Below are 15,089 nucleotides of genomic sequence, written 5' to 3' on the forward strand. Positions count from 1 at the left end.
GCATCCCATCCAAAACTACTTGTCCTACAAAAACCTCTCTCCCAAGTTTACATTCCAAACAATGTCTATGAAGCCCTCAAGGACATTAATTGGAAGCAAGTTGTATTAGACGAAATAAAGGCCTTGGAAAAGAACAACACATGGGAAATAACAGACCTACCTCCAGGAAAGAAAACAGTAGGATGCAAATAGATCTTCACCATCAAGTACAAGGCTAATGGAGAAATAGATAGGTTCAAAGCTAGACTCATCGCCAAAGGATTCACCCAGTTCTATGGCATTGACTATCAAGAGACATTTGCCCCGGTGGCAAAATTAAATATTTTTCGTGTCCTGTTTTCCTTAGCTGTGAACAATGATTGGGTTCTTCACCAATTAGACATAAAGAATGTCTTCCTTAATGGAGACTTAGAAGAAGAAGTGTATATGGATATACCGGCCGGTATAGAATCTACTCAAACCATAAATAAGGTATGCAAACTCAAAAAATCCCTATATGGCCTAAAACAATCCCCTAGGGCGTGGTTTGATAAATTCTCAAGATAGTAAAGGAAAACGGATACTTACAATGTCAATCTGACCATACTCTCTTCGTCAAACATTCTTGCATGAGTAAAATAGAATCTATCATTGTCTATGTAGATGACATTATTCTTACAAGAGACCATGAAGAAGAAATAAGAAATCTAAAACTTCTCTTAGCCAAGGAATTCGAAGTAAAAGACGTAGGCAACCTTAAATACTTCCTAGGAATGGAAGTAGCCCGCTCAAAAATAGGCTCGAGCATTTCTCAAAGAAAATATGTCCTTGACCTGTTAAAGGAAACTGGAATGCTTTGATGCAAGCCTGCTAATACTCCAATTGACACAAACAATCACATAATCAAATAAAACAATCACATAATCAAATAAAACAATCACAAAATGATTAACAAAGATCAGTATCAAAGACTAGTTGGAAAATTGATTTACCTAACTCACACAAGACCTGATATCTGTTTTGCAGTTAGCTTTGTAAGTCAATTTATGAACAGTCCAATAGAAGACAATATGCAAGTTATATACAGAATACTCCGGTACTTGAAAGGAACTCCAGGAGAGGGATTATACTTCAAGAAATCTAAGAGAAGAAACATCGAAATCTTCACAGATGTCGATTGGGCAAGCTCAAAAATAGACAGAAGATCAACTTCCGGATATTGCACCTTTGTTTGGGAGAATTTAGTCACCTGACGAAGCAAGAAACAATCTGTAGTATCCAGGAGCAGTGCCGAAGCAAAACTAAGAGCTCTAGCTCAAGGAATGTGGCTCAAAAGCATTCTATATGAACTTAAAATCAAATCAGAAGGACCAATGGAGGTACACTGTGATAATCAAGCTTCTATCAGTATCGCCAAAGACCCAGTCCATCATGATCGCATAAAGAATGTGGACATTGATCGGCACTTTATTAAAGAAAAAATTGAAAACAAAAGCATCTCACTCAACTACATACCTACCAAGAAGCAAATTGCTGACATACTAACAAAAGCCCTATTCAAGAATATGTTTGAAGACTTAAAAACCAAGCTGGACCTAATCAACATATATCGCCCAGCTTGAGGGGGAGTGTTGATTATGGAAAATTTGCTCCTACCTTGTACATATGATTTTATTCCTTGTAATTAGGTTTTGTTTTTATTCTTACCTTATGTACAATTTTTTACTGTTATAGGTTTTTCCATACTTAGCTATCATAGTTGTATATATAAGGGGTGCTCCCTCTTGTAAAATTATCACAAGAAATAAAAAGAAAGAGTTATGTATTTCAACAACAACATCACAGGCAAGGCAAGATAATATATTCACTTTTAAAAGAAATGGTTAACAAAGGAATAAAATATTTAGAGATAGAATTGGAAACATAAAAAGATTAAGAAGTGGTGACAAACCTGTATGGAATCCAGCTCAACCTGCCGCAAATTGTTTTCAACTCCCTTTGTGTACTCCCTTAGTTTTACACCTTTAGAAAGTATGTTCGTAACTACCTGATTATTAAAGATTTAAAAAAATAAAATTATAATAACAATAATATTTAAAAAGAAAAAAGGAACTCTTTTGGCCTTTTCAAAATACAGAGACAACAACCAAAACGAGCATAGCTCAATCGGCATACGAGTGTGCTAGTAACCACGAGATCTGTGGTCAGAATCTCTCTATCCCAATTGTACTTAAAAAATATTTTAAAAAAGAATTAGAGACAACAGCATAAAAATAACATAGTACATGATGCAAAATTCCAGAACAATCAACACGATTATATGCAGTACACATCTTCAAAATTTGACTAATTGATCAGATTTTTTATGGCATCAAAGTTACACTGTCTATAAAAGGACCATACAAAAAAGTTTGTGGCGATACATAATGTTAAAATCAAGCACATATAAATGTTTAGGACGAATGAGAATTGGAATGCATTTCATATGGTCTCACAGACCTCTTGATCCTTTAAGAACAAGAGATTTGAATGCATTTGAAGGATTCCAAGTTTTTAGGACAGCCAAGGACTGGAATACATTTCATACGGTCTCAAAGATAGATGCTTATAGAACCAGAGATTTGCAACTAGTCTGGGTTGGCCTAGTGGCCATTAAGGCAAGTGACAAAGTAAAGGGACTATAGGAGAATAGGTACAAACTCAAAGCTACCCAACTACCTAGGATATCAAAATTTCATAGGGTTTAAGAGGTTTAATTGAGATAGCATAAGCGTTCATATGGTTAAGAGGTTTAATTGAGATAGTCCAAGCGTGATAAAACACACACAAATATATTAATTTAAAAAAATAAAAAAATAAAAAAACAGAGATAATGTAATGTCTTGAAATTTTGTATAACCATCTCTGGATAGTTCAAGTCATGTCGAAGAAAATAAGATATCAAATAAATAACCCAAGAGAGATCTAACTGCCAAGAACGGAGGTCATAATTTCAAATTCCAGAGAATATATGTCATAATCTGGAAAGGATGAAATCATAAGCCCCCACGTTTTCAAACTATACTATGAGACCGTAAAGAAGCTAAAACAGCGCAACTAAGCACCAAAGAAGATTAATTGTAAGGAAGTACAAGTCAAATTCAGCAGAAATTCTTCCAAGAATCTTCAACTATGAGTCATAATGTATAATAACACCAAGTGATTGAGCACGTTAGTCACAGATTATCGTATTTGATACCTACAGAAAAGAAAAATGAAATCGTTCTTATTTTTATGAAAAACAAGCTTTGATTAAGCTGAATGAAAGATTCTAAACAAGTTATATGAGAAATAAATAAAAGTTCACTGCAAGGGCTCTGTCTTGTTCTCCTGTTGGAAGCTTTTAGAGGATTGGGAGAAGGTTTCTTTTCAAGGTTCTTGGTGTTGGTTCATCAAAAGTTTCTTTCATCGAGCTTTTAGTTTGTGCATCGTTCAAGAGTTTCCAGTTTGCTCTTTGATGGTCTTTTATTGGTTGGTGGTCGTTTTTGGGTTTCTTCGGTAGTTTTGTTGTAGCTTTTGTTTTCTCAATAGTTGAACAAGGCTTGTAGGTCAAAGTTGTTTCGAAAGTTTATCTATTTCTTGTTGTATTTTCTGAACGTATCTTTTTTTTCCTCTCCTTGTAAGAATTTGCATTTCCTAAACATTAATCCTTTCTATTACATTAGTGAGAAGTTGTTTATTGCTTAACAAAAATTAGCACATTTATAAACTACAATCAAATCAAGGAGTCTAAATGTACAATAACATACGAAATTTGAAAATAATAAGCTGATTCAGGAAAAAGACACTACCATGAATGTAAAACATACTGATAATGATTATAAAGCTAAAGTTCACAATCATGCAATCATGCAAATTTTAAACTGAAGTTAGAAATAACTTACATTGTCATCTTTACATTCTTCGAGTTCTAGCTGCAGTCCTTCCAATGAAATGTCATCACTGCAAAACCGGACAAATTAATACCACGATCAAATTTGGTAATTCAATAGTAGTAGGTAATAAATATAAAATAAACCCATGGAAGTCTTCTTAAGTAACATCAATCTTAGCCCACTCTGCAATTCTGGCCATCATCAATGAGTATGCTTCACACAGGAAGAAGAAACATGAGCTATGGACCTACCTGCAAGCATCTTCCTCGACAGTCAAGTCCCCAACAAATGATTCCAAGTCAAATACATTCTTCTGGGTCTTGTTGGCTTCATCATAAGATTGATTCTGCGATATATGAAGTAGCATGAGAAAATAATAATAATACACTACTGTCCACTCCAAAACTTAATTGAATTCGAGTTTGTACTAAGCTAGCACTAGGCAGCTTAACTTCCATTTCATTATTAAAAGTAGATACATTCATAATCTTCACTTTTGAAATGTCTTGTAGCTGATACCAACATCCTCATTCCAATTCGAATGAAATTGCTTCTATGGTACTCCAACCGAAAAGCGCTTAAGATATATTAGAACGGATATAAGTTTACTAACCACTTGGTCGATCGCAGTATCGGCCATCCCGTCCGAATTGGCTAAGAGTGCTCAACAGAAAGTCCGCCAGCGGGATCTAGATTCACAACAAACCAATCGGGTCATGGAAATACGAAGTCTGAGCTTCTTGCATTCACAGTTAACGATCACTTAATCATTCACCGAGTAAGCAAATGACCGTCGAGATCAAAGAAGGATACGGATCAATTTAAGTACAAATGCAACATTGCATTTCACTGAAAAATACTAGCTAAATTCACACTGACCCGACGCCTGGCATATGTTTTGAGATGGAAGAATCGGGTAGGAATGTGAGGGTTTTACAGATCGGAGAGGGGTTCGAACGCCGGAGCTGGCAGAGCCGCTTTGTTGCCCAATTCCTCAGTTGCGCCTCAGAATTCCGAAATTGATCTAAAACAATGGAAACAACTGAGCGTCAGTGATTTCTTCAATGTTGTCGAGAGGATCAGAGATGTGTTTCTTCTCTGGAGGATTGAATTTGCAAAGTACTCGTTTTATTGGAGGAGAGAAATTCAAGCAGTTCGTGGGTTAATTGACAAAAAAATAAAAATAAAAAAATAACATTTTTCTAAGTTTTGATGTTGATTTTTAAGACCCTTTTTAAATAGCTCTTCCCATTCTACATTTCCTTTCATTCTCCTTCTCATTAAAGATTATTTGGAATTTTTCAACTAAGGTATAGATTTTCATTTTTTTCATTCAATAGGTTAGTTTATGTTAGGTGTTCTTGTATGAATATTTGAAATTTATGTTAGATCTATGTTGAATGTTATTTTTTTTCCTAAAAACATCATGGTCGGTATTTTCTGAATAAGTTTGAGCCTAAAATGCATTTTCAGAAATCGGTCTTACCCGGCCGGACTTCATACCATTGTGACCGTGTATGTGACCCGGTGGGCAAGTTTGAGGTTGCTTTGGGATGATTTGGGGAAGAGGGAAAGATTGTGCCTAGTGGTAGACCGGCTGGGCCATATGTGTATTTTAACCGGGTGTGGGCGGGAAAGAGAGGAAAGGACGAGGGAGAAGAGGGCAAAACCGGGTAGAAGTAGGTAGCACCCGATCCCGTCCCTGTCGGGTATTGGACCAGGTAGGAGGAGGGCACCGGGTAAAGAGGGGGCGTGCGTGGAAGTATTGGGACTAAACAATCGCTTAGCTATGATCGCTTAGTACCATCGCCTAGTACTAAACGATCACTTAGCTATGATCGCTTAGTACTAAACGATACGTTGAATTTTCTAAATGATGGCACTACACGATCGTTTACCTACGACGCGCGCTAAGCGATGCGATAAAGTGCTAGGCAATAGCGCTGAGCGATCATTTAGATGTAGAGCTAAGCGATCATGGCGTGGGAACTAAACGATACGTTAGATTTTCTAAACAACGGCACTACATGATCGTTTAGCTACGACGCGCGCTAAGCGATGCGAAGAAGTGCTATATGATAACGCTGAGCGATCATTTAGATGCAGAGCTAAGCGATCTTGTAATACCATCGTTTAGAAAATCCAACGTATCGTTTATGAAAGATCTATATCTAAGAGTTCCATAAGCGTGTTCGGATCACTCCGATCTCGCCGTAACCGAAATAGATATTATACATTCAATACATATAGTTATGCAAATAATATTAATTATCGGCATGCTATGAACAACAAAATGATAAGGGAAAGAGTGTCATACTAGTTGAAGACGTTCTTCAAACTTCAGCACTCCAAGCAGCGGAAAACCTCCACGCGATCTACCAACGCCCAGTAGCAGCGCCAACAACAGCAGCACGAACACGAACGCCGCGGGGACGACACCAGCAGTAAAGAGCCCCGGGTATTCTCGGAGTGAGAATCCAAAGCATGGTCTTTGGTGAATTTGGTAGAGGAAGGAGGAAACACAAATCGTGTAGGCGATAAGCAAGTAGGAGGGAAAAAGACGCTATCGCATAGCAGAAATGCTTATCGTTTAAGAGGAGCTACACGATCATGTAGATTTTACTGAACGATCGTTTAGAAAAAGGTATACAATCAATTAGCAAAATCGGTACACTATACGATCGTTTAGAGAATATATGCGATCGTGTAGGCGAAGTGTGCGATCGTTTAGGCGCAAGGAGGACGATCGTTTAGGCACGAGGCAACTATCGTATAGGCTCTCGATTTACGTAAGCGATCGTTTAGATGTTCACCAACGTGCACTTGATTTCTTTTGGACAATCTGAACAAAAATGAAAACTTTTTTCATTTTAATTCATCGATTACAATAACCGACGTTGCCCTACTAACCCACGTCGAACGTGAATTTTGGATTAATTATCATATAATTAACCAACTAATTAATTAATAAACATAATCATATTATATTTTTTATCCTATAGTTTGATATCACATATCTACTAGAGTATTTTCTCCTCTACTTGATATAAATCATATTTATATCTAATTTCCTCCAAAATAATGTATCTCATATATTTAGCCAATTATATCATATATAATTAACCAGTCCAATTATATCATATATATTCGAACTTCCTCTTGTCAATTTGAACATTTCAAATTAACCCTTCTCGACTTTATCCAAGCTACCCAGGGGACCTAATGGATCTGTGGCTCGAAGCTCCAACAGTCCGTGAATAGCTGACTAAACTCTCTAGTCACGAGATCCACCATCCGTTAACTGTCAGGCAAGATCAACAGCTGAACTCTTCTTACCATAGATATGTTTATGTGTCCATCGGATATAACCAATCATGAGTACGATGACCCTTCATAGATGTTCGTAAGTACAGTTGAGCCAAATTATCGTTTTGCTCCTGGAGTTATATCTCACCCCTTAAATACCACTGATTTCTCTAATGAACAATACAATATAGTCCAACTATGTGTGAACACCTCTCAAGCCAAGAGAAGGTGTGTGGCACCACATCGTTCAAGCCCCGGAATCAGCCCTTAAGGGAGCTATCTATCTACTTACCCCTGCCTCGGGGAAGGAGTGAATTCCATCTTGTGAAGCTGAGTTCTCAGCTCCCAGTTCAGACGAATCTCCAAAATGGTAGGTTTAAATCGGTGACCTGGCCACTCGCACCCATACAAATCAAATGACCACCCTCAATGGCAGAAGTTCCCAACTCACTTAGGATTGAGGTCATGTTACCTATGGTCATCCTAGTGAAGTGAAGTCTCTGTCATTAACAGTGTTATATAACGAGACGTTAACACTTCGTGGTCAGGTCTTATACAAACTTTTTATATAGGACGCCCCCGTTCGCATGTCCCCAACACGAATGATTAGGATCAGACCATCTGTGATAAGTCATAACACTTGTGACCATTCCACGAAATGGGTTGCATCCGTAGCGTTACCAGGATGAGGTTTCCCTCCTATATCCATATACTACAAACCATTTTGGTTATCATTCAAGACATGATCCAATTGTATGTCACCACATACATGCTTGAGTCACATACAGATAACCAGGGATTTTATGTTTATTGGTTTGTGGTAAAGCAAATAAAACAAGTAACTGAGCAAAAATCCAAGATTTGAAGTAAATATCATATATTAACAACACAAGCGTTCGTACAAATTGTTTACAAACTACAAGACACGAGGCTGTAGGGCATCAACTCCAACAGTTTAGTACTAAGCGGTCATAACTAAGCGATCGTTTAATACTAGGCGATGGTACTAAGTGATCATAGCTAAGCGATCGTTTAGCTTCACTAGACGATAGCCGTGTAGGGGGAGGGGACCCGGGTAGAGGGGGCGAGTCGTGTAAGGGATGCTTCGGGAATTTGGCCCAGCCCAGCCCGCTCGAGTATTGGACCGAGTAAGGGTATTCTGTTTTTTCGCCCGACCCCGTACTCGACTGGGTATGGGCCGAGCCATTTTTTTAATTTACATTTATATATAATTTTTTATTTTTTTTAAGTATGCATTGATGATCATGTTGTGTTATCTTATAATTTATCTATTTCATGGAAAATATAGGTTATAATGGAATTAGATATAAAGGTTCATTCTAATGACCATTTTCTTGCAGCCCTTTCATGTTGTTCCCACATAGGAAAGGCTATCCCTAAAATTAAGAAAAAACTATCTCTAACACAATTAGCCATATTTAGACAAACATGTTTTGGTCCTCTCCTTGATACGAACACCATCTTCAATGGACCACTAATTCATTATATTTTTCTTTGGGAGGTTAAAGGAACCTAGGAGAGATGTTATTAGCTTTAATCTTATGGGGAATAAAGTATCCTTCAGCCAGTAGAGTTTAACCTTATCACGGGACTAAAACATCAAAATAGAAATGTGAGGGGAGAAAATTATTTTATTAGACTTAAAGCTAAGTATCTAAACGATAATAAAGGCATGAAGGCAAACAAGTTGGACTCTATTTTTCCGAGTCTTTGAAAACAATTTTGATGTAGTGAAAATTGCATTGTTTTATTTTATTGAGATTGCTATGATGGGTAGAGAGAGGAAAAAAACAAATGGATTTTGAAAATTTAGCGATCATAGACAATTGGAATAGATTTTGTAATAAGGATTGGAGCAAGAAAATTTTTGCCAATACAACTAAACAATTCAAACAATAATTGAAAGATAAAACACAGGCTTATAAAGGCAATGCAGATGGAAAAACAGACGTACAATCTTTACGGATTTCCCCATGCTTTTCAGGTAATTTAATTAGTTTTATTTAATGAATATTCATAAAAATACACCACTGATATACACTTACATTTCATATAGGTATGAGCATATGAAACGATTTCATCATTATCCGAACGCATTGCAAACAGATTGAATGACAATGCAATACCACATATTTTGGATGGTCGTGCTCACATTCTCATCCATATAAAGTGATTAGAGACGAAGTCTTTGGGTCAGATGTAGTATGTTTCTTCTTAATTTTTTTGGGTTAGAATTATTTTGATGATTATAGCTTCTTAGTTTATTTATTCATGATTACAATTTTTTGTAGGTGAGAATTACATTGGAACTCATTTCTTCTAAGGAAGAGATTCAGTTTATGAATCGTGTTATAGAGCCACCCATCCCTCCACTTACACCACTTGCACCACTTGCACCACCTGTACAACCAGAACCTACAAATGATGGCGATGTTGCTGGACCTTCGAACACTAAGAAGGTCGATGACAGTGACAATCAACAAAGACATGACGGGAAGTCCTAGAAGAAATGGAAGAAGTACCACAAATTGGTTATGCTAGTCAAACGTCTTGATCGTCGCGTGGAAAGTTTGGAACATGACCTAAAAAGCATTAAGAAGTACTTGCGAAGATTATCAAAAGTAAGGATATACCATTATGATGCTTATTATATGTTATCTTCATAACTAAGCATGCAGGGATATACCAAAAAAGCATTAATAACTATGCATGTAGGGAAAAGACGTTGACTGCACTAGAGGTAGGGACCATGGAGGTACGAGTGATCATGCTGTGGCCAATGATGATAATAGGGATGGTCATTCTCCTGGAGCTGTAGATGTTGTAGGTGGTGATATTGTACATGCCTTTCAACCTCTTTGGGATGCACTTGGGTGCTTCTTTGTGCAACTTCCAGGTCAGAGAATTAATTGTGTTCGATTCATTGATTGCATTACATTCGAATGCAGACTTTGGAATGTGAAATGAGATCAGTGTGCGAAAACTTTCCCGGTCTACTTATTGTTGGTGCGGTAATGGAGTCTCATAATCTTCCAATTGATCGTTGGACTCTACGCCAAGATGCTTTTGTGCCTCAACAACATGAGAGTGGTGACTGTGGTATATTCACACGTAAATTTTTTGAATATGATGTAACAGGGTCCAAAATGGACACCTTAACACAAGATAGAATGCAATATTTTCATAGACAATATGTCATTCAAATATCGGCAAATAGAGCGTTGTTTTAGAACTTTGTAAACTTTTTTGTAATTAATAGTTGAAGTGATGAATGAAAATTTATACTTAAAGTTTATAGTTGGGAGTGGTTTACTAGTTAAAATTTATTGTTATTCATCAAAGTATATCAATTCCCGAGCAGGCGCATGCAAATGGTTGTCATTTGATTATATCTTCTATTACATTGGTACACCCTAGCCCACCGCTCAAGACCAATTCCTCTAGGTATTTGCGTGCACCTGGATACCCTGCAAATTGACTCCAAGGGTACTTAAACACAGACTCACGACTTGCCTTAGCTACTTTGTCGAAAATATCCAAAATATCTTTATTCTTAAAATTAACTAATAAATTAGCTTTCAAATGATGGATGTAGATACTATGAAATGCTTTTGTGAAAACCGTGATAATTGCCTTTTTTATGCTAGGGTGTCTATCTGATACGATAACCAAATCATGAACTTGCCTAATTGCACATCTTAATTACTGAAGGAACCACACCCAAGATTCATCAGTTTCTCCACCAGATATACTGAATGCGACTGGGTATATTTAATTATTTCCATCGACTTTAGTCGCAAGCAGGAGTTTACCACTGTATTTACCCTTTAAATGTGTTCCATTTATAATTAAAACAGGGCGAATGCAGTTCAGTAACCCCCTAATGGAAGCACCAAGAGCCATAAAGATGTGCTTGAAATATTTATCTTCTTGCAGATCATATTTAAAGGCTGAACCAAGATTTTCAATTTGTAAGGCTTCACCAAATTTAGGTAACTTCTTGTACGATTCTTCTAGTGACCCCCAAACAAGCACTAACGCTTCTTCCCTTGCCCTTCATGCCTTGTCATAACTTAAACTCACACCATACTCTTGTTTTATATCCTTGGCAATGTCTTTCGGTCTATATGAATGACTAACATCTTCAAACTTCGATCGTTAGTCAATATTTCATTTCTACAATGTGGACATTGTCATACTTAGAGATCTTAAATATTTCACAAATTTTCAGTTTAACGGCTCGAAGTCTCCATTTGCATTCTTCAACTAAGCATATAACTTTGTATAATGTTGTGGTCGACTTCTTCATCCTAAACTGAAAGTTACCTCTAATTGCTAACATAGATAACCGCATTTTTAAATCCTTTTTAGATATAAATATGTTACCAACTTGCATATCTTCAGAAGAATAAGACTGACCTGGCATGGTGATTGTGCTACTAGAAGGATGTGACAAGTCACGACCCATTGCATGTGACGAGCCTCTGTAGTATTCGATTGTTTATTCTTCTGCATGGGGTGTTTGGTGGGTGTTAATCTTGGGTTCCTCTTCATCGTTCTTCTCCCTCCAAGACCAATCATTGAAATATTGACCTTGGTCTACATCATCCCCTACGTTATGAGCTGCCAAATTACTAGGCGACGAAGTAAGTGATGGGTTAAAATATGTGAGGAAAAATTGACTATCCAACTCCATCTTCCACTGTACTGGCCTAGATGTTGAAGGGATTTCTTCAGACATATGAATTATTTGGATGAAATCGTTGGTTTGTTGAACACTTTGGAAGTGTGGATACGTAAAGAGGTATTACCGATACCTCTTCCCATGTAAGGAGTGTGTGTAGATCTTCATCATTCCAAATTACAAATATAGGGGCTTTGGATCTCAATTGAAGTATACATCTTATAATAAGATTATACTCATCCGACATTATACCACTTATCCTATAAACTTCGGTTAGGAATTCATTATAGGTCGTGCTCAACTCAATGTTAAACCCTCACAACTCTCCTCCATCATAATCATTTTCTCTTTCATTCCAAACGCCACCGAAACAAATCCAAACACGAGGCATTTTCCTATATTTTATATAAAAAATGTATTAATATAATGCAATTAAATAAAAATTAAAATTAAAAAACAAAAAAAAAGATTATGTTTTTTGGCTCGATGATCCACTCGATCGGGTCCACCACCGGGCCAAAAAATAGAATCATGTTCTTTTGTGTGCATCCGGTCGAGTAACCCAGTGAAGCACGACCGTGAATCTAACTTATTTGAACATTTATTTTGCTCTTGGTGAAGCCCGACTGGGTAATTTGAACTCTTTTGCTTCTTACCTGGTGAAGCGTAGCCGGGTATCAAAAAAATAACATATTGTTTTAATTTTTTTTATAAATTTATAAATAAATATCAAATGCAACGCATTATTAACAAAAAAAAAAAAAATACATACAATTAGTAAAGCAACCATAACTCAAACTCCAAAAATCAACCTCAAAAAATTTATAAATAAAATTAAATGCAGGACATTGTCAATTTTTCCAACTATTGAGAATACATACAAAAATGAAATACATACCTTTTTATGACAGAGTGTACAAAATTACAGCTTTGTGAAATACAAGTTTTGGACTTGGTGAATTTCGTTCTAGTAACAATTTGATGAAGAGAACTTTTTGTGGGGTTGTAAAGAAAAATTTGGTGGAGAATCGTTGAATTTTTGGTGAGAAAAGTTTTTGGACAAATTAATTTTAGATGGAGAATATGAATTAATTTGATAGGTTGGTAGTTGAAATTGAAAGTGGGAATTTAATAAGGGGTTCCACTCCAAAAACTCTTTGAGGCTGAACCAGATTGAACCTTGAGAAAACCAGTCACTTAGCTCCATCGTATAGAACATTATCACATCGCTAAGCAATTCATCTATACGATCGTGTAGTGCCATCGTTTAGAAAATCCAACGTATCGTTTAGTTCTCATGCCACGATCGCTTAGCACTACATCTAAACGATTGTTCAATGTTATCACGTAGCACTTCATCGCATCACTTAGCGTGCGTCGTAGCTAAACGATCGTGTAGTGCTATCGTTTAGAAAATCAACGTATCATTTAGTTCCCATGCCACGATCGCTTAGCTCTATATCTAAACGATCGCTTAGCGCTATCGCATAGCACTTCATCGCATCGTTTAGCGTGCATTGTAGCTAAACGATCGTGTAGTGTCATCGTTTACAAAATCCAATGTATCGTTTAGTTCCTACGCCAATTCCCAATACTTCCATGCACGCCCCCTCTCTATCCAGTGCCCTCCCCCTATCCGGTCCAATACCTGGCCGGGCTGGGACCGGGCACTACCTACTCCTACCCGATTTTGCTCCCTTCCCCCTCGTCCTTTTCTCTCTTTCCCGCCCATGCCCGGTCGAAATACACACATGGCCTGGCCGGTCTACCATCGGACACAGTCGCTTAGCTCGTGTCGTAACTAAACGATCGTGTAGTGCCATTATTTAGCAAATACAACGTATCGTTTAGTTCCTGAGCCAAAGCTAAACGATCGCATAGTGCTATCGTATAGCATTTAAGTGCATCATTTAGCTCCCGCAGGTACATGATCGTTTAGCGTTCAACATCACAACGACCAACGACCATTGCTATACGATCGTCCAACTTTTCTTCACATCGTGTAATGTCTGGAACTAAACGATCGCTTAGCAACTGAACCTTAAAATGGGAAGCTTTGGTGAATATTCATCTAACTTTTCTTCACATTGTTATACGATCGTGTAACTATTTTTTCATATTTTTTTTATATCTATATCAAATGCAAAGCATTATTAAAAAAAAAAATAGAAATGATCAACAAAGCAAGCATAAATCAAACTCTAAAAATGTCATTTATTTTTGTCCAATTTTTCAGAAATTATAGAACTATTAAAAACATATAAAATGAAATACATACTTTCTTACAGAGTGTACAAAATTACAACTTCGTGAAATACAAGTTTTAGACTTGACGAAAGACTTTTCATTCTGGAAATAATTTGGTGAAGTGAACTTTTTGTGGGGTTGTAAACAAATTAAATTTGGTGGAGAATTTTTAATGTTGGTATGTGAAATTTTTTTTGTCAATTAATTTTGGATAAAATATTTTTTTGGGAATAAATTTTGAGGTGAAAAATTTTTTGTGAATTAATTTGGTAGGTCTGTTGTTGAAATTGAAAGTGAGAATTTAATAAGGGACATAAGAATAATTGTATAACCAATATTTTCCATGCTTACATCATTTTCATCATCAAGGGGTAAAAAAAACTTGTTTTTCAAAAATAGGTCAAAAATAAAAAATCAAACTCCAAATAGGTCATTTTTGTCAATGCATCGTCAACAACGTAACACCGGTGAGAATGGCTTCCATCTACTTTTCGACAATCTTCCTTTTTTTTTTTCTTTTTTGGATCTTTTCCCCCTTTTTTCCCTTCTTACAATAATTATTTTATTGCCGCTAACAATATAATCAAGTTTATTGTCTCTATACTCTATTACACATTTATAACCATTTAGGTCACGTCTACCAAATTATAATGAGATTTGATATAATCAAAACGAAGAATCGTAATAGACTTGAATAATAAACATAATTAGATTATTTTTTTATAGTATTTACCTAAAATTATAAATATGTCACAAAGGTAAGCGTAAAGATAAAGATGCCAAATAACAATAAATGTGACAAGTAAAGATAACAATAAATGTGACATATTCATCATTTTCATATTATTGCAATAGCAATATCTATAATAAATATAAAGGTAGTGGGTCCCACATAACTTTCGTAGATTGAGTATCTTTCATTCCTGATTTGATCATAG

The 15,089-nt window shown here is 36.3% G+C and overlaps 1 protein-coding gene across 3 annotated transcripts in view; it reads right to left on the reverse strand.

The window, feature by feature from the left end:
- The window catches only part of POK (Vps52 / Sac2 family), a 31,316-nt gene extending 26,219 nt beyond the window's left edge, over positions 1–5,097 (reverse strand). For all 3 annotated transcript variants that reach the window (XR_005481243.2, XR_016529040.1, XM_039028457.2), the window contains exons 1-5: positions 4,773–5,097; positions 4,507–4,582; positions 4,145–4,239; positions 3,903–3,960; positions 1,931–2,026 (exon numbers count right to left, since the gene is read on the reverse strand). Coding sequence is in view for 1 of the 3 variants with exons in the window: in XM_039028457.2 (XP_038884385.1) it covers positions 1,931–2,026; positions 3,903–3,960; positions 4,145–4,239; positions 4,507–4,533 (276 nt within the window). In the remaining 2 variants the exon portion in view is untranslated. The remainder of the gene's footprint in view (positions 1–1,930; positions 2,027–3,902; positions 3,961–4,144; positions 4,240–4,506; positions 4,583–4,772) is intronic.
- Positions 5,098–15,089: the final 9,992 nt, after the last annotated feature.

The sequence above is a fragment of the Benincasa hispida genome, chromosome 4 (assembly GCF_027475165.1).
Source record: "Benincasa hispida cultivar pf3 chromosome 4, pf3_genome.v1.1, whole genome shotgun sequence".
Classification (NCBI taxonomy): domain Eukaryota; kingdom Viridiplantae; phylum Streptophyta; class Magnoliopsida; order Cucurbitales; family Cucurbitaceae; genus Benincasa; species Benincasa hispida.